Source organism: Orbicella franksi, chromosome 2 (genome assembly GCF_964199315.1).
Source record: "Orbicella franksi chromosome 2, jaOrbFran1.1, whole genome shotgun sequence".
Lineage (NCBI taxonomy): Eukaryota > Metazoa > Cnidaria > Anthozoa > Scleractinia > Merulinidae > Orbicella > Orbicella franksi.
Genome location: NC_138146.1, coordinates 20,372,050 through 20,391,530, shown reverse-complemented (window position 1 = coordinate 20,391,530; position 19,481 = coordinate 20,372,050). Strand labels below are relative to the sequence as shown.

The following is a 19,481-nucleotide window of genomic DNA, read 5'->3' as shown; positions in this document are numbered from 1 at the left end:
CAGCTGTAAAGGCCAGGGCTGTGCTCTAGAAGCACCTGGATGCCACAGGCAACTTACTTTTGACAGCTTTTTTTCATATAAGTCTTAAAGTGCTGGGGACACCCAGGATTTCATGGTTAGAAACCTTTGGGCTCCTTGTAATTCTTCTTAGACTACAGCCTTGAAGGTTATAGGCAGAATGAAGGTATTGATCACCATAGATACACATGAACCAATTCTTTATTTTTAATTATAATAATAAATTACAAGCCAAAATTTATATCTATGTTAATACATGTATGCATGGGTCCAGCATATTTTCAATGTCACGAGAACAACTATTTTTCATAGGAAAGCTACTCAGGGTGAGTGAAATGACAATGATTACCTGAGAATTCTTGATCAAATCTCTGTATAGATCTAGACATGCCCTGTAGTCCTCAAGTCGATACAGCTGAAAAAATAAATCACAACAAAAACAATGACACTGATGACAAATAATCAGGAACCCATTCATGGTCAAGTATTTGATTTAGCGCTCAAATATTACCACAAAGTATGTGTAAACAGTGAAAGGAAAGCCAGACTATTTAAATTTATCTTTAAACACTGAGAGCAGTCCATAGAATGCAACTTCTGTGTTATGTGCTGGTCTGGAAGCAATACAGCAAACATCTGCATATAAGAAAACATGATAAGTGAATAAAGGTGGTGAATTTTAAGCTCAGTAATGAAATGTGAAAAGTGAACTGATCAACATGACACAAGCGTGGGGCAAGGAAAAAATCTGAGTCCCCAACAGGAATTGAACCCATGACCTCCCGAACACCAGGTGGGTGCTCTATCCACTGAGCTATGAGAACTCATGGAGAGCAAGGTCATTTAACTGAACTTGGTTAAATTACTTTGCTCTCCATGAGTTCTCGTGACTCAGTGAATAGAGTGCCCGCCTGGTGCTCAGGAGGTCATGGGTTCAATTCCTGTCAGGGACTCAGATTTTTTCTTTTTCTCACACTCATGTCATGTTGATCAGTTCAGTTTTCATAAGAACACATAATTTCGGGGTTCAGGCTGATCTAGTACTTTTGTATCGGGTGGATCTTATTTCTCAGGTGCTTAGTGAGAAATAAGCCTGAAGATGTTCTTAATATGTTTTTAAACTTTGTTTCAGAAATACTACAGATAACATGTTATTAGAGCTTTAGTTCACATATTTTATTATCATTATCATTCGTATTCTTATTTTTATTTACTGTTATTATTATTATTTCTTATCCCAACACCCTCTCCCTTATTATATAAAACCATGTTTTGTTTATCAGGCTGAACTGGTTCTTACATATATGGTGCTTTATCGGCCAAATTTCAACCTGATATTCTTAATCCATTTGTTCTTATGTACAGGTGTTTACTGTATTGCTGAAATTAGCTATTAATACTGATGGCTTCTTTTTTAGCCTGCTAAAAAAAATAGCTTGACAAGAGAAGTCTACAAACTCAGACTAATTTTGTTTTGAACCTGAAAAGCCCTGTTAAAATAATGTATTAGTCTTCTTACCACTTGGGCCTTCAGTTCTTTTTCATGTTCTAATGGCTCAGCAATGGCATTAAGAATGTCCAAGGCCTCCTGAGATTTATTGAGGCGATAAAGACAATAAGCCTTTTCAAAATGAAGGTCAATTTCAATCCTGTGTGATATTAAAAATAATATATTTTAATTCTTTTTTGTTCAAGGATTGTTCATGAAATTAAAAACAAAATATAACTAAAACAGAATTGTTGTGGGTAATCATTAAAATAATGTATTTAAGGTTATTCCCCAGTATTGCAATGCGCATCCCTACTGCGCATAATTTCATGCGTGATTAGCATGCGCGCATTAAAAAATGGCGGCTTTTTCTTTACAGCTGGACCTCGCCATAGAGGTAAATCGTCATTTTCTCGCAAACAAGTATGGTGACCTATCATTTTTTTCTGTTGTTTTGTATTGAGTAATAACTTTGTCTGTGTAAAATAAATATGGACCAATTCTCAGTCTAGAACAAAAAGCAATCATCGGAAATGTGAATTTAGCAAGCAATCATGACTACAATCATGGTGCTATCATAAGGATTTATATGGGTATAAACAAGGTGCTGTTGCTTCTAAACGAACGTGGGGAGCCCTCATTTTTATTTTAAAATTTAAGTTCCTATAATATAAACAATCAATAGGCAAAGTTTCACAAAAATCTCAGTGCAGGTTCTATTTCAGTGGAATGACCTTAAACAGGACATGTGCATGGAAATGTCCACATAACTCTGCATTTGAGAGAACTCAAAGAGTAACAAATGTTATGGTTTAAATGTTTTTCTAGATAGTATAAGTGGAAGATTCAAGAAAAAATACTGCATTCTTGTTCTCGGAGCCGCCTGCCCCTTTTAGTCTGCAGGGCCTTGGCACAACGAAAAGGCGGCTCTGGGGAGATATATATGATCAGATTGGCTAGATTCTTGGAGTAAGCTTTTCACTACTTTAGTGCTTGTTTACTTCCCAAAAATAACTATTGGTTGATCTCTAGCTAACCCTTCGATGCCAGAACCATCAAACCTACTGAAAGTATAAAGCTGGCTTATGCGGAGAACTTCACACAGAGAATGCGGTTGTACTGTTTAAGGTTACAGTATACATTCAGGGGTGTCTCGCGCGCAAGCGATGTAGCGCGTGTAGTTTAAGCTGTAGATACCTAAACCCCTATATCAAATTAAAGCTTATGGAGCTGGCTATCAAACTATACCAAGAATTTTGAAAGAAAATGAATTGCCGAATTTTTCACGACCACTAAATGGGAGCGCCCGAATCACCTTTCGAAAGCTACAAGTCAAAACGAATTTCGTTTTTCGCCAATTTAATTTTTCCCTCGGTTTCAGGGCCTAAAGCGCTTAAAAAACGTGTCTGCGTTTTGGCATATTCAATTGTAGTAAAAAGTTACAGAAAATTTTCGAAATAGGATTAAAAAAATGTCGAGTGATCGTACAAAAATTGCTCTCGAAGAAAAAGTATTCCGAAATTAACAATTCCCAGACACGCTTTTGTAGTTTATATGTTAAACTAGCCACTGTCCAAATTTAAGAGCAATTGAACAAATTCCCTTTGAGTTATAACTCTTTAAAGTGTCTGCTTCAAGTGAAAAAATTTATTCAAGAAAACAGCGCTAAGAAAAATTTTCTGCTTCACAAACAAACTCCGCCCACAAACGCCTTCAACTGGGTTCTCAGATAACTAAGCCAATCAGGGCAGGGAAAGTTTACTACCGTTAACCTCCTGGTGAAATTTACGCGCGAATCTCTAAAAAACTCTTGTGTTTCGCAATGCGCTCAAGGAACCGAAGGCAGAGAGATAATTTTTCTGTAGCTCGGTTTTTCTTGAAGCTGGTCTGGCAAAATGGGGAAGACTGAAAACGGATACAAACGCTAGAGTGGCTGAGCGAAGGAAACAAACACAAGAAAGCGCGGAGAGCAACTGTGTGTGGGCAACTGTGCATGGATAATATTTCAAATGGTCTCAATGAGTCCGACGATTCGTTGATATCGGACTCATCAGGACAGTCTCTGTCAGCATCCCTGTTATTGCTGTCAAGTTCCGAAATTTTTACAGAACCTTTCTTTTCTCTTACCACAAATATTTGCCCGCCTTATACGATAACTATAGCTTCATCCGTGTGGCGAACTTTCGCTTCTTCACTCGTTGATGTATTTTCATTCGTTCTTCGCTGTTTTCGCTTTTTCGAACTGGTCCATGGTTTAAACGTGGTCTATGTTTACTTATAACATAATAGAGACACGCCTAATACCAAAAATGCTGGGTAGTCAGAACAACAATGCTGATCAACTGAGCAGTCAATTCGTGACATCCATATAGGTAATTCCCGCGAAAATCGTCTCGGTTGATTGCATACGCGCCATAGGGCTGTCAATCAAGAGGTAAACTTTTACTTCCGGTGAAAACGTAAAACCGCCATTTCTCCGCCAATATTTAGCCTTTTTCAATTTTTTTTTCAGAAATTAGAGATTATTCTTCGACCACTATTTTGACTCAAAAATCCAAATTTGAAGAAAATTGCCGACCCGAAGGTATACTGTAACCTTAATCACCATTTGAACGAAGTTTCTGCAGTTGTTTCTCCTTCATAATAACAAATGAAACACAAAAATATCTCATGCTTACCCTTTCTTCGGCGCTGAGTTGATTACATCGACAGCTTCCCGAAAGAATGACTGATGAATGAGAGCGATCACCTTACAATGAAATGCTTCCTTGTCGTCAGGTTTTTCTTGTAGAACTAAACAGAAAAGCTTACGGTTAACTGAAACAAATCATCTACCAGAATGATTAAATATCTTCTCTTACTCTTGTTAGCGATTTTCTGAGCTTTGGCATAATTTCCGTCCTTTGCAAATCTATCTAATTCAGTGAAAAGCTGTGGTATAGAAGGAGACGTGGCGGCCATCTTTGCTCTTCTTGAAAATGAAACTGAGCCGACTGTATTTACACACAGCGTAAAAGTGGAGGTCGTATATTACGTCGTGTAAAAATCACATCCATTCCCCAAAACCCTTGGCACCGTCTGGACCGTCTAAGACTCAGGCGACAAAACCCCATGTATCAATTTTTTTCTACCATTTTTTTTTTTTTCAGTTACAGTGCTACACAATGGAATGAAACAAATGCTCAATCACTGATAAAAAAAAAAAACCATGGCCTTTTTTGTGAGGCAAAAGGTCATCCTACTAACAGCATAAGTTGTATAAATCCCTGGCAAAACTCTTATTTTAGGGGCGAACCATTTGACTTTTGAGAAGGGGGGAGAGGGGAAATATTTTTTCCCCACTGACCAACAAGGCAGATTTTTTTATTTTCAGTCAATCAGGGGTGGGACAGCCCTACCTGTTGCAAAGCAACAGAAGATCACAGAAAAGAAGACTTAAAGACTTAAAGAAGTCTTATCTCAACTTCAACGGACTCCATTAATTTCGTAGAAAAAACAAGTCCTAGCGGACGCTATACTTTTTTCAATGGACGTACCGAGCCTCTATACGAACATACCACAAAAGGGGGGAATCAAAACAGTATACAGAGCATAGGAAACATTCTACGTTAACAAAACTCCTATCCCACCACCACTACTGGAAGAATTCCTGAGGTTAATTCTACAAGGAAACTAATTCCAGTTCACTGAAAAAAAAAAACTGCCTCCAAATACATGGCAAGCCATGGGCACAAAGATGGCAGTAGCATTTGCTAACATCTTCATGAGTAAGGTAGAAACAGAAATCCTAAGCCAAAGTGCATTTCAACCGCTCATATTGAAACAACATAATTTCACTCTATAAACACTATAAACAGAGGAGGAATAGCACAGTTCATTGAACGCCGGGCAAATAACCCCCACCCAACAATAAAATTTACGGCTGAAGTATCTGAAACAAAAACGACCTTCCTGGGTACTAACATTTCTAAAGTCAAAAGATTAATAAAAAGACTCTGTTCTTGATGTGCGTACACACTTCAAGCCTACTGAGACGTTTCAATATATCCACTTCACTTCAACCCACCTACCGAGAGTAAAAAAGGTTTCATCAAAGGAGATGCTCCAAGACTTCTCAGAACAAACTCTTCGACGAAAATAGTTCAAGAGAAAATCAATATCTTCACTGATCACACCGTATTGAAAGAGGCTAGCGAGAGAATCTTATTCTGACAACCCTCTCTGAAGCCGGAAATTTGAAATGAGGAAAGTAGCCCTCCAACCAAAACAGAAAAGGGAAAACAAACGAATTTTGTCTTTTGTCACGCAATATCAACTATCAGTGCCAAACCTTTAAACAAATCCTCACGAAAAAATGGCATTTAATAGGACAACAACCATTACTCGGCGAAATCTACAGGAATCCGGTCCTTCGATGTTTCATACAAAAAGGGTGTTTGCTCAAAGATATACTCGTCTAAAACAGGCGCCTGGGAGTCACGGTGCAGGACTGCCAACCCCATTTTTATTGATGCAAGACCTGGAATCAGTCATCTTCCAAATTGAACGCGAGAGTTTTGATTCAAACGGTCACAAACAAAATAATAATATTATTTATTGATGATATAAAGGATTGTCATGCTAGAAAAAGGATTAGATAACTTAAATATTTAGTCACGACTCGATGAACTCAGTGAACTCCTTTTTTTGAGACAACCTTGCTTTATTGAATAAAAGAGCACAGCTTGTATGTAAACGACTTAGATTTCCTGGACTACAGGCAGGGATGGGCTGTCTACGACTTGTAAGAATTTTTTTCTGGCTGCCCAACGCGTGCATGATTTTTTTTTTCTCAGCGTCAGTCATGCATGAATTTTTTTCTTTGCTTGGGAGCCGCAGGAAATTTTTTTTTAAAATCTCCAACCCAACCCTCCCTCAAAAGTCAAATGGTTTGCCCCTTAGCTTTGAGTGCTCATAGCTCAAAAGTGAATCCGGTGACGCAAAGTTGGTAGTAGTTTAAGAAACACCTCAAATTTCCCAAAAACTAAAGCAACTTTGAGCTTCCTCCAACAATAATTTTTTAATCTCGGCACTGAAAAACAGTTTATTCCGCTGCTATGGTAACCTTATAAGCCTTGAACATTGGACATTTGTTTTTCACCAATATTACAGTATCAATTGAAAGAGAGTGGACCAGAATGGTACGTGGTAGCACTGATACATCAAAGATAAGCGCTAAAAATGCTGGAAACCGTTGTGTCATTACCTTATACAAGAGAGGATAATGACTGCCTGGGGTTTACTAAAGAAGTTTACAATTTACATACTTTATTTATTTAAAAACACGGTAAAATCTTGAGTGAGACATTAACTACACTGCTTTACTGCACAAGAGTGCCGTTTCTGGTCGAGTCAAGCTCGTTGCCTTGTAAGCGAGCTGATTTTTATAGAACAAAGAAAAAAATGTCGGTAAAAGAGTGCATGCTATAGCCAATTTTCTTTATCCTCTTCGTTAACCCTACAGCAGCCCTTTACCCCGGAGCTCAAGCTTCCATTAGGGATTTGTCACTCCTTATTCTATTTCAGACCAACAAATATTACGCGGATTTTTTGCCTGATTTCGAGTTTTCATTTTCACTTTGTCTAAAAATCATTTATTAAGATTTCTCAGGAGCCCATAACTGGATTTCTTTATTCATTTACCCTCTTACTCACTCATTGGTTCTTGGTTGATTTCGCATTAAAAAAGGCTGTTAAAGACGAAATGTTTTTTAAGGAGCTCGTGCTATCACAGCTAACCGTGATAGAGCCCTGTCGTACAGTTCGGCTCTGATACAAATGAAATCTCGGATGGGATGCACACTAGTTTTTGTCCAATTTGCTTTCGCATAGTTTCCAGGTAGTTCTTCATTGTGAATTTATATTCAAAAAGATTACGAAAGAAGAACAGGATGTCCATTATTTTCCTGCTTTGAAAGTTATTTCCGATCAGCGAATTTGCCTTCGTAATAAGCAACAACGTGCTACAGTCACGGTCACGTAGTGCCACGTGCCTTGCGTTACTCGCCATTCTTTATGTCTGATACCGGATTGGTCAAAGAGAGGATAAAATATTTTTAATAGAGACAAAAGCTGTTTACTTAAAGCATTGTCACAGACAATAGCGACGGCCGATTTGGTTGGTCAAGGACGACGTCATTGTAAATATATTAGATTCTGCATTCTCCTCATAATTCCCTCGGGAGGTTAATCACTACATATTCTGCTGTCCTTTGGGAGTTGAACATTTCACAAACTCTTCACGACAACAAAGAAACCCACGACTTGTGACCGCGACCCGCGTTGAAGCCAAAAGACCGGCAAACCAGCGAATGTAGAGTCAAATCGACTTTCACTCCGACAGCAAAAGAGAACTCGACGCGCTCTCGAGTGAAAATATTTGTCGAACTCGGCACTGCAACGCAAGACAAATTTTGGCCGTTGTCAACTAACTTTTACATCCATGCAAGAACATAGCGTTACTTCACCGCTAAAAGAAGAAAGCGTTGGCTGGATGCAGCCAGCTACCATGGACAGCAATCAAGTGGCCAGGTTGGGCGCATTTAGATATGAGTGCGCAGCGATTTCCTCCTAGATAGCGTCGTATGTTCAAGCCACGTGATTTTCACATTCTCGAATACCTTGTCAAATACACTTGTATTTTTTTTACAGTTCACGGAAAAACTTTACGATACTTTTTTTTTTTTTACCCTGCTCTTTCTGTTTTCCAGCGGATGTAGCTTGGCCAGAGCACATTTTGAGAAGCAGCCTCCGTCAAATCTCCGGAAAAGCAACTTTTTCCACTTCGTCTTGGCATTCTATGATCGCACAGGGCAAGCTGTCGAGATCGAGCGCGCAGTTTTTACGGGATTCATCGAACACCTGCCGGTAGGTTTTTCTAAATATTTTCCTGGTTAATGTAATAAACAACTGTTGGTTTAAACTTCCCTGTCCAGATGTAAGTATTTCGATTCGGTTTTCTTTCCTGCAGGATCAGAAAAATGTCCGAAACGGCGCTTCGTACAGACTTCAACTTCTCTACAGCAATGGTGAGTTTGTCCTGTTCACTTGCCCATGTGTGTGTACATTTGACGGTCGATGAAGTGTGTATGAGTAAACTCGTTATCAAATTAAGAGGGACCCCAGTGGGAATATGAAATTCACTTGCGGAAAATAACCGTCGACAGGGGAAAAGTGATCCGAGGTCTATAGAGACACATTTTGGTTCCGGTGTCTAACCAGGTTTCATCACGTTAAACCCAACTGGCCGTCTAACGGAATGTGACCATTCTCAGTGCCTTAGAGTATTTACTCAAGTTGCCTAGGGAGTTGCTTCTTTAAACAAACTGTGCAAATTGTTTGCTCAGGCTTGAAAGATCAGTTTCAATATTGGTGATAAATGTATAAGGACAAAAACTAACATTCGTCATAGACGGTTGGAAAAATAGAAGTTCTGAAAGAAGCAAATTGTGGTCTTCTGCGTCGAAATTAACAATTCGCGCGCGCGGTGCAAACTAGAAAACGTAGAACCTTGTATTTACAGGCTTCTAAAGTTTTATTACTGTACTCGTCCTCTAGGAATTCGAAGTGAGCAAGACATCTTCATTCGGCTTGTTAACTCGACGACGAAGCAGGTATAAAGCTTATAAACAGTATCTTTTTTTTCTTGCGTTGGTGCTTGAAAAAAGAAATTACCATAATTTTCTTCCCATCACTTGAAGAGTAATTAACATTCTTTTCCAGTTACACTAATGAGTTTTATGATCCTGGCAAATTTAACGCTGACAACAGAGATCTTGAAAGTTCAATTACCTATTGACCTAAAAACCAAGATTTACGATCAGATTGTTACTGTGTGTATAAATGGAGTGATGTCGATATTTGGTAAATCATTAGTAAATTTTAAACGTTCTTTAGTTGCAAATATTTGTCAAAAAAAGTTCTCAATAAGCTTAATTATTGTTCTCATATAATGGTTTCGGTTTGAGCAAAAACAAATTGTTGGGAAAATTTTAGAACCCCTAGTTTTCTGGTTTGTCTTTGATTAAAAAGTTAACTAATTTTACAAGTAAAGTTGGAAAGAAAACAAGACGTTCATATTTTGCTTTAATATAAAACTTACACAGAACCGTTTTGTTTACTTCAGCCTATTGTGTATGAGGGCCAAGACAAAAACCCTGAAATGTGTCGTGTTCTCATGACCCACGAAGTAATGTGCAGGTAAAGTTTTGTTTCATAATGATAAATCAATATTACGAAATTTTCTACAGTTGTGATTAGTTGTGGAGGGTCTTTGGAATATACTATGTTTCGTCATTAACCAAAAATGCCTGAATTCATGGTGTTGAATACTAATATTGTAATCTTTTGTCTTCTCCTGATTACAGCCGATGCTGTGAAAAGAAATCATGTGGTAACAAAAATGAGACTCCATCGGACCCTGTTGTGGTAGACAGGTACATAAAATGTAACATTGTGATATAGTAAGATATGTTCCCATATGGTGTTTTGGGTCCAAAAACTTCCCAAAGGGAAAAGTATACCATGTAATATGTCTTGCTGAAGGAATGCATTTTATTCTGCCATTGTTTGCCTTGTGAATGCAAGAGATTACATTGAGAGGTGTAAAGTATGCTTTAATTGTTCTTTGCTTTTGTTTATCTGAACAATACCTATGCAAAATGGGATTTTTGAGAGGAATATATTCTGAACACTATTAAAAAAAAGTGATAATGCCATTTCTAAAGTTTTAATACTTACTTTGTGCTATAAGTTTTAAAAATTGCCTGACCAATAATACGGTCAAACTTATTCTCCTAAATAAAGTATCGTAGAGAAAATTCTTCTAATATATTTATTCAGTTGAACTGCTAGTTATTAGTTCACCATAAAGCTTGATAACCTTTGTAGATTTACATCTAAAAAGAAATGCCAAAGTTAATTTGAGTTTTTGTCACTGTAGAGAGAATCAGGTGTTGTTTTCATTTCAATTACAGATAGTATAAATAGTCGCCTTGAAAAAAAAATGTTTACCTGTTTCCATGGAAATAGTGTTCAATTAATTATCTTGCCATGAGTTTGTTCGCATTTTGTTGAGAGTAGTAAATAGTTGACAAATTGTTATTGATAAGAGTTAGTGTTGTGTAATTTTATCTTGATGCTGCTCAGAAAAATCACTCAGTTAGTTTAAATTAGTTTGAAAGAAGTAAGCTTGGTGGCTTGTTAGCAGACCCCACCCATAAATCTAGCGAGAAATTTAGGTTTCAGGGCAGTAATTGAAATAGAAGTTAAATTAAGTTACTTAAACTTAAAAAAACTTTTGGGTGTATCTATGCACAATATTTAACATTGTTAATATCTTAAAAAGGAAACAGTACATTTCCTTTTTATTACAATAGCGTGCATTCCTGGTACATACCATGCATAAATCTAGTCACATTCAGCCAAATTGTTTGTACCCCACTCATTTCTTTGTTCTAGAGGAGTAGATCAAACGTGAAACATACTTCTTCTTAAGAGATAATAATATTATTTATGAGTATTTGTGACTTTCATATTACTAATAAAAGAAACTTCAGATTAAAAGCAAATGTTCCAGGGTTAATCTGATGTTCTCAGTGCTGTTACAAACCTGTTTACAAGTTCAGTAACAATTTTTCAACTGTGCATGCCAGACCTTTTTCTTTATTCTTCTCACATGTACACGATGGATGGTTTATAGTACTGTAAAGAGAAAAGAGACATTAATCAGAAGCGTCAAATACTTTTCTGTTACTTTGCAGATTCTTTTTGAAATTCTTTCTCAAGTGCAATCAAAATTGTCTGAAAAATGCGGGAAATCCAAGGGATATGAGACGATTTCAGGTAAAACATTTATTTCATAAGTCAGTAGTGTATTAATTTATTAGTAATTATTGTTAATTTATTACTATAATTTTAGTATTTAAGATGGATTCCGCTCAAAGTTCGAGCAATAAGTGCAAAAAGTATTACTAAAAATCTGCTCACAGCACAGTAACTTTTTCAATACTATTTAAAACACCTCACTGTGGTTCATTCTCTGGGTGACCCCGTAATTTAATCCCCAAGCATTCTCTAGAAATTTAATGTCAAACCTCGTAAGAATGCTTAATGTGTGTGTTATTGTGTTTTCAACTGATGCGAAACATCCGTTTTAATTGAAATATGGATAACTTCGAGTTCAATTTTCTCTTGCGGGGTCAGCTTTAGACCTTGAGTCTCGATAAGATCTTCCTACCTTTATTCAAAATATTACCATCCTATGAGGTTTTTTTGGTAACTTTATTTTTGCCATCATTGCTCAAATGTTCAGTGGAAATCATCTTAGTTAAAACCTTTCTTCATTGGCAGTGCAACTTTCTTCTTGCTAACTGCACATGTATTTGAATGTATCCGTAGTATTTTATTTTTCTTCCCCATCTACTCTTTCCTGCTCTTGTTTTCACCTTGGTTTCTCTTACTTTTATAATCAGAAACTTTACAGGAGGTGAGAGAGGAGAGGAATGTTTTGCAATAGATAAACTACCACAAGTTGGGAGCCACTAAGGAAAGGGTGGCAACAAAATGTAAAAGGTATAGGAGGTGGGAGGGGGGGTCTTACGCACAACAGAGCACAAAGAAGATAGGTGAGGTGAGGATAGGAGGTGGGAAGTTCAGATGCAATCCCCTCCCCCAGAATGTTAAAAAAGAGACCTAACTTCATATTATAATTTGGCCATGGCATGACTGTATGGAAAAAAAAAATTGCTGCAGAAAATTTTACCTCTTTCTTTGTGCAAAGGTCTGTTGGCTTTTCAGGGAATAGGCATCCCTTGGGACAGACGGTTGGGACCAGGAGAGTTACTGTTAAGTACATGTAAATGAGAAGTGGGAGGCTTACAGAGCATTTATGGCACAACACTTAACATTTTTTTTCTTATTTTGACTTTCTTAGCTAATTTTTCTTTTTTATTTCTTTGCAGGTACATGTTTCCTCCTCACCTGATCCTGTTGCTGGAATGTTGGCGTGCTCTGATAACATGTTTGTGCATAACAATTCCAAACATGGAAGAAAAAGCCGCAAAGTAGAATCAGCCTATGGTGAGTCTCTTCTTATTATTTTTAAAATAAAAGCTGTTCATTCAGTTCCTATATCTCCTTGTACCAAGTCTCACTCAAACTCTGGCTCATTGTCAGATCTTATTCCAGTTTTGGTAGCATGAAGCAACCAGGACTATCACTACTTCCCCAGGATGGAATGTCCAACACCACAACATACCTCAGTATCACATTCTTATCATGTGGCCCTAACTACTAGGTAACAGTTGCTGGGTAATATCGGTGGGAGAGGTACTCCCTATAATGGTATGGGTGATATCAGGGGGGGGGGGGGGGGCACTACCTATAATGGCCTATATAGGAAGGCTCCACCCGAAAGGGCTACCTTTTTCAGGTTTCCAGTATATAAAAGGGCAGAGATTTCACAAGTTGAGGTAAATGAAAACGTAGGGAAATCTGTCAATTAGGTACTTTAAAGGACCTTTAATTAAAATATTTGAACAGATGCACCTTATTGCTGTATCATTTCCTTTATTAGGTGCTACATATAAATAATAAGATTTCCTTTTTTGGCGATTTATTCCAATACGGGCCATTTATGAAAGTATATGAAAGAGGTACCTTTTTTCAGTCAAAATGGTATACAAAAGGATATTAAGGGGTTAGACCTTGGCAGAACCTCCCCATGTAAAACTTTGTAGAGTACTTCCCCAGGGGGATATATACCTATCCATATATGACATAGCTCAGGGTTCAGAGGGGCATTATGAAATGGACATCAATTGGATTTCAACTGTAGCATGATCCATCCTTCAGTCATTTGAAGTTTGACAGATGGTAATCCAAATTCTCCGAAGCGTGTGCATCAAAGTGTGTTCACACCTAGACATAATCAATAGTAATGGCTTCTATTCTACAACAAGGAAGACAAAAATTTAAACCTCTTAATTTTTTGTCTTCAGCTTATCCAAGTATCAAGGCTATTTGTCCCAATGAGGGATGGACAACAGGTGGAACTAATGTTGTGGTGATTGGAGATAACTTTTTTGATGGTCTGCAAGTCGTGTTTGGTTCACTGATTGTTTGGAGTGAGGTAATGATCAATTTATCAATCATTTGATTACAAAGTAAGCCATTTATTATTTATATTCATTTTATACTCCAAGATTTGCAATGATGTATAAGCTCACCAAGTTGGAGTGGTGTACAGACCCATTTGCCTTGCGCTAGTTTTAGATTCTGGGAAATACACAAAATGGACAATAGTGCTCCAAATCTTTAAAAAAGGCTCTAAACAACTTGGTGTTTTTATGACCTTTTTGAGATAAAAACATTTTTCTTTAAATAGACGTTTTTTATGCTAAAACAAATTACAAAAGATGGTTGTTCTTGGTTTTTTATTGACTTTGTTAATTGGCTCTGGGCCTTGCCCCTTGCCAACTATCAGCCAGCTACAAGCCAATTGGATCCCTGTTGCTGGGCCACCATGCAAAAATATACTTTAATTTACAATTTATCAGTTGTCTCTTGGAAAATATCTATTCTTGATCTTTACGTTCCCCCTCTTACTAAGACGTCAGGACTGGTTAACATATTTATTTAATGATTTTTTTCCTGCCATTATTTGCAGTTTATTACCCCCAATGCTATCCGTGTCCAAGCCCCACCCAGACCCATCCCAGGTATGGTGGAGGTAACACTGATGTATAGAAATAAACAGTACTGCAAGACTGCTCCTGGAAGATTCATTTATTCTGGTAAGCCACTGGAAAATGTGTAAAAATTTAAACAGGTTTCTAGAGTAAGCCACCAAATTGTTACTTCTTAAGTCTTTTGTATTGTTTTCTATTTCTAGCTGAGTCAGTTAAAATTATTATAAGTCAGATTTTGTTTCAATAATTTTGTTGTGACTTTTACGCAGCACTTTGTGAGCCTACCATTGACTATGGTTTCCAAAGATTGACAAAGTTGATTCCACGACACCCTGGTGATCCTGAAAAGTTGCCCAAGGTGAGTTTAAGTGTAAAGTACAAAATTTACATTGCTCTTACATGTGTGCTTTTCATATTGTGCCTTAAATAGTGAAAGATAGACTTTTTCCTCATAGGCTGTTGCAGCCGGTTGTTTGGATGATGAGGAAAATAGAAAATTATTTTTATACAAGATTACTGACTGTGTAATTTTAATTTTCAAGTCAAAACAGTCCATTTCCAGTTTCCTCAATTCATTTTTATTTCTTCATTTCTTTCTATGTCATAGTTACTAATGTTCACAATTGTTTCTTTTCAGGAAATCATATTAAAGAGAGCAGCAGATCTTGCTGAAGCTGTATGCTACAACATTCCTCGCACTCCAACCCAAATTCACGGGTCGCAATATCCACCCACTGGAGGTCCTCCCCCAACCACTGCTAGCAGTGCTCATTCAATGATGATAGGACAACACTTAACAGCCATATCACCTGATGCAATCACCAATGGAGGAACGTATGTTGCTATCGGTAATCCGGATGCTCCATCTGTTGTTTACGGCAGTGCAAACCCTGGCAGTCAACAGCAGAGAATAGGAAGTTCCACTGCACAGACTGATGTCAACAATAATGAAGTTATTGTTACATCAGGTAAATAGAATGAATAATATAAGTTTTGCAAAAAATTAAATAGCAGTATTAATAATAATTTTAATTTACTCCTTGATTAAACATATAACTGGGAGCAGAGTGAGGTATATTTTTGTGATTCTTAGCTTGTAACCCTCCTAAAACACATGACAATAGGTGTTTAAAGTTAAGTAAATGATAAGCATGTAAAAACGTTTTGTGTACTGCATTTCCAGTTAGAACCTGCAAGAATTAATTGAGAATTGTTTATAAATTAACCCCTATTACTATTATTTAATGTAAGGGCTGGCATTTTTGACATTTTAAATTTACTCAGCACTGAAGATAAATGTTAGCTGTTTGTTTGAGCAAGCTTTTGTTGGTTATTGATTGACCATGATGTTTAAATCAAGAGAGAAATGTAACTTGAGCCATGTTTTTGTACTTTAGGAAGCAGCACACCCACCACACGACATGTAAATATGCTGCCAGGATATCCACATAGTGCTTCTTTGTCAAGTGAAGGACATGTAGCCTCCCCTGCTAACTCTGATGTGCCAGTACCTCTGTCAGCTGCAATTAGCATGACTAGTGCACCCAATGGTATCAATGGTTACTCAGGAGGGCTTCCACCATCAATAACTCTACACAATATGGCTGTTCCTTCATCACCTGGTTTCCTCAATGGTGCCACATGTAAGATATTATTTAAGATCACTGACTCAGGTTTCATTTTACTTTGTGATCAGTTTCTGGATTTTCACTTGTGTTGCCCAGTCTAATCATGTTTTCCTTTTTATAGATATTGTAGTCTTGCCTCATTACCTAGTGATTATTTTCAATTGGAAAATATTTTTTGTTCTACATTCCATGTTTTTAGTTGCTATTGTTTTAAGGGCTAGGAGCATTGTGTTCTTTTACAAGCCAATAATTACCCCCCATCACTTAATTTACCAGTACCTGTTTCTACTCCTGGGTGGAGAAATGCACTGAGAGATTAGAATGTCTTTCTAAGAAAATAACATAGTGACCTCGACTCAGCAATGGTTGATCCAAATTCAAGCACGCAGGCCCTTTGGCCACCGTAACTCTCTCGTTTAAATCTATTAGTTAGTTGTTTGTATATTAAACTAATGTAATCTTTACTTTTTGATTGTTGTTGCAGTTGTTCCTCAGTCTCCATCACTGCCTCCGACACCTAACAGTGTACCACCAAATGGGAATGCAGGGATGTTTGCTTTCCCGCCAAACATGATCCAAGCTGTGAAACAGAAGAGTGCATTCAATCCAGTGATGAGACCACCTGTCGTGTCAGAGGGAGGTTCACCTTCTGTCTCTCATACAAACTCCGCTGCTCTTGTGCCAGGTTAGTTTCTGGTGTACACCCAGTCCTGGGGCAGATAGAGGATTTTAGAGATAGGGGTTTGAGAGGTGGTCCACTGTAGGGGGTCTTAGGGCATCTCCCCACGTAAAGTGTTTAAATCGTGGTCCTTGGAAATGGAATTTCCGGCATGCGTTCTGAGGCCAAGTCAGCATGTTATAATGTCTCATCACGCCTTGTTATCAATCAACAAATTGTCCCGCGATATATGAAGTTTGCCAAAGTTCGTTTTGGCTTTGCCTGCTAAGTATGAAAGCAATATTCCTTGACGACTTCACGGGATACGTGTTGACTATTCGCGAAGTAGAGAAGACTGACAAGTGTTTTGAGATTCTGGTGCAGTGACATTATGTGTTTTGGATGTATTTTCACAGGTATGGTCTCTTCTTCCTTTGGTGGCACCTTTGCAATCCCTGTAAGTGCAGCTGTTCAGCCCAAACTAGCAAACCATGTGGGAGCTGGTAACTCGTAGAGTGTCAGAAAAGAGAGAGAAAGAGAGTTCAGACAACCACTGCAATTAATATGAGAATGACGACGCACTGAGTATGCCTACACAATCACATTGAACGACTGCACAGGAGAGAGGAGACAAATGCTTGGGAAAGCAGACTTCAAGGACTCATCTAGCCTGCGAACGCAGACGTATTTCCGGCTGTCGCTTGTCTCCGCCGAAAATAACGTCTGCGAACCCGAGCCAGGAAACGATTTCTGTGACGTAATCATTTTTGTTTCCCCTTGGCCAATCAGATTCCATGATAGAATGAGACTCGAGTGCTCCTCGCAGCAAATACCTCGCGCAGTAGTTCTGGGGCTACTTGAGCTAAACTGCGATTGGCTTAAAATTCCTACGTCACAGAAATCGTTTCCTGGCTCGGGTTCGCAGACGTTATTTTCGGCGGACACAAGCGACAGCCGGAAATACGTCTGCATCTTACTGGTTCTTATTTAAGTTAAGTACAAGTGGTTTTCACTGATGGACACGAACCAGTTTCAATCTGACAACAACTACACTTTCTATTTACGTAGCGACATAAGTAGTATAGTTCTGGTATGCTGGAGTTCGTTGTCGCTGAATTATCGTTTCAGTAAATTGACGAAAGAGCTTTGAATCATAAAAGTCTTGAAATCTTGAAAAATCTGTAGCCAAAGTTCATGTCGAAATATTCGATAATTTTGTCGCAACGCTGCTTTCTACCATGGATCGAATTTTGAAAGTGATCTATTAAACCCTTCATGGACTGGAGGTCAATAACTGATAAGACTTTCAGGAAAAAAAAGCTATTTTGCTTCACAAACTTTAGGTAAAAGAGAATTTGTCTCGTGCTGTACGTAGTTTGGGCAATTGCAATTTATAAGGCTGAACATCTTTTTCCAGTGCAGAAGCAGGAATGGCACATGTAATTTTAATCGCTGCACAGAACGCATTGCGAATGTATCCTTTACCTTATTTTACCTAGGTTTTGTACAGAAATGCTTAATTTGGGGGTTGGATAAATCTGACTTTTTTTTACCTAGAAAATATATTTTTTGCAGTTTCGTCTCTCCTTGAATGAATTTATAAATAGTCAAAAATGCACAAATTAACGGCGTAATGTTATCCAAGAAGTTAATATATTCTTGTACCATACATATTTTCCAAGTAATATTGAACAGTTGCAAGCATTTTTGTGAAATTAATAAGGAATTTAAATAATGATGGAGTCGTAACTTATTTTTCTATGTAATGGATATGAGCTATTTTGTAATACCTGCAAACTCGAATTTATAATATTACACTTACTGTGAATATTTATTTTTTTTCGTGTACGATGATGTGCAAAAAGAATTTGTTGTAAGTGTATGTTATTACATTTAGTAAATATAAGATTTTCAGTCGCTTTGTACGAATCAATGCGTAACATTTAAACCGAATTGCAGTTAGAACGCAACTGCAAGGAAAAATCTAATATATTAGGTTCATTTTAATTCGAATCTAATTGTTTTAGAACTGGTTTCCATTCCAAGCTTTCATACATTGGTTCTTTCGCTTTGTCACGCGATACTCGGGAGTTGCGTGACGGCAGGAAAACTGTCATGAAGAATTAAGGGCGCTCTGCACTACACCTGCGCACTAGACTTCCACTGAAACCTTTTGGCCGCTCATTTAGCTGCAACAAATTGGTAAAGTAAGTTCTATTTATTCTTAAAGATTTTTCAATTGAATCAGATATCTTACGTTAACACTTCCTTATTACAGTAACACTGTACTAAGTACTCCTGTACCATAAAAGGGACGATTTGATTCTGTTAATATATGCAGTGGCTGCACCTGGGCTGCATGCAGTAAGGCCGTGATATCAAATCGTCTCGCACAATTGCACATTCCAGAAAGGTTCCATAGAGAATAAATTCGCTGTAAATGTAGTTTGGTGTGAAACATTTTCTTAAATCCAATGATCTGAAATTAAACACATTTTTCAAGAAATGTGGTGATGTGATTGTGTAGCTGCCATTAATAAACTGAACCTGGAAGATTGTGGAGAGCAAAGGGAAGACTAGAAGGCAGTAGGCATCAGTTGGACAACGTCCATGGATTAGGCGCACTGTAGAATTTGAGGTTGGTTGGGTGCGGTGCTTGCTGTGGCTAAACAGTCCAAATTTGAGATTTATATGGGCCGGGTTGTTCGGAAGCCGGTTAACGCTAGCCTGGGATTAACAGTTAACCACAGTGTAAATTTTTCTTGTATAATTTTTTTTTTCACTGCTTATGTTTTGTCTAGTTTGAGATTATTCAGACTCAAAACAAAAGGCCAAACAATTGAAACAGAAAACCTCACCGCAAAGTTACAAAACTCAAATCAAAATTCTCTCTTATCCTGGGTTAGCTTAATCGGGCTTTGAACAACCCGGCCATGGCCCCGGTCCTGGTAGACGAACTG

At 37.8% G+C, this 19,481-nt stretch overlaps 2 protein-coding genes across 4 annotated transcripts in view; one reads left to right on the top strand and one right to left on the bottom strand.

Annotated features, from left to right (window-relative positions):
• Nucleotides 1–4,660, bottom strand: part of LOC145478553 (signal recognition particle subunit SRP72-like) — a 35,397-nt gene extending 30,737 nt beyond the window's left edge. For all 3 annotated transcript variants that reach the window (XM_081456613.1, XM_081456610.1, XM_081456611.1), the window contains exons 1-4: nucleotides 4,369–4,660; nucleotides 4,186–4,300; nucleotides 1,538–1,667; nucleotides 368–433 (exon numbers count right to left, since the gene is read on the bottom strand). In XM_081456613.1, coding sequence (XP_081312739.1) covers nucleotides 368–433; nucleotides 1,538–1,667; nucleotides 4,186–4,300; nucleotides 4,369–4,468 — 411 coding nt within the window. In that variant the 5' untranslated portion in view covers nucleotides 4,469–4,660. The remainder of the gene's footprint in view (nucleotides 1–367; nucleotides 434–1,537; nucleotides 1,668–4,185; nucleotides 4,301–4,368) is intronic.
• Nucleotides 4,661–7,248: 2,588 nt separating this feature from the next.
• Nucleotides 7,249–19,027, top strand: LOC145478552 (transcription factor coe2-like). The gene is made up of 15 exons (XM_081456609.1): nucleotides 7,249–8,077; nucleotides 8,257–8,413; nucleotides 8,517–8,574; nucleotides 9,104–9,159; nucleotides 9,672–9,745; nucleotides 9,913–9,981; nucleotides 11,308–11,389; nucleotides 12,508–12,625; nucleotides 13,546–13,676; nucleotides 14,214–14,340; nucleotides 14,505–14,593; nucleotides 14,873–15,203; nucleotides 15,633–15,878; nucleotides 16,348–16,548; nucleotides 16,938–19,027. The coding sequence occupies exons 1-15, from the start codon at nucleotides 7,989–7,991 to the stop codon at nucleotides 17,033–17,035; spliced, it is 1,926 nt and encodes a 641-aa protein (XP_081312735.1). The 5' UTR covers nucleotides 7,249–7,988; the 3' UTR covers nucleotides 17,036–19,027.
• Nucleotides 19,028–19,481: the final 454 nt, after the last annotated feature.

Coding starts and splice junctions, on each gene's coding strand:
- LOC145478552 (XM_081456609.1), top strand. CDS start 7,989: ATGCAAGAACATAGCGTTACTTCACCGCTAAAAGAAGAAAGCGTTGGC. Junction 13,677..14,213: donor CACTGATTGTTTGGAGTGAG/GTAATGATCAAT, acceptor CATTATTTGCAG/TTTATTACCCCCAATGCTAT. Junction 16,549..16,937: donor CTCCGCTGCTCTTGTGCCAG/GTTAGTTTCTGG, acceptor GTATTTTCACAG/GTATGGTCTCTTCTTCCTTT.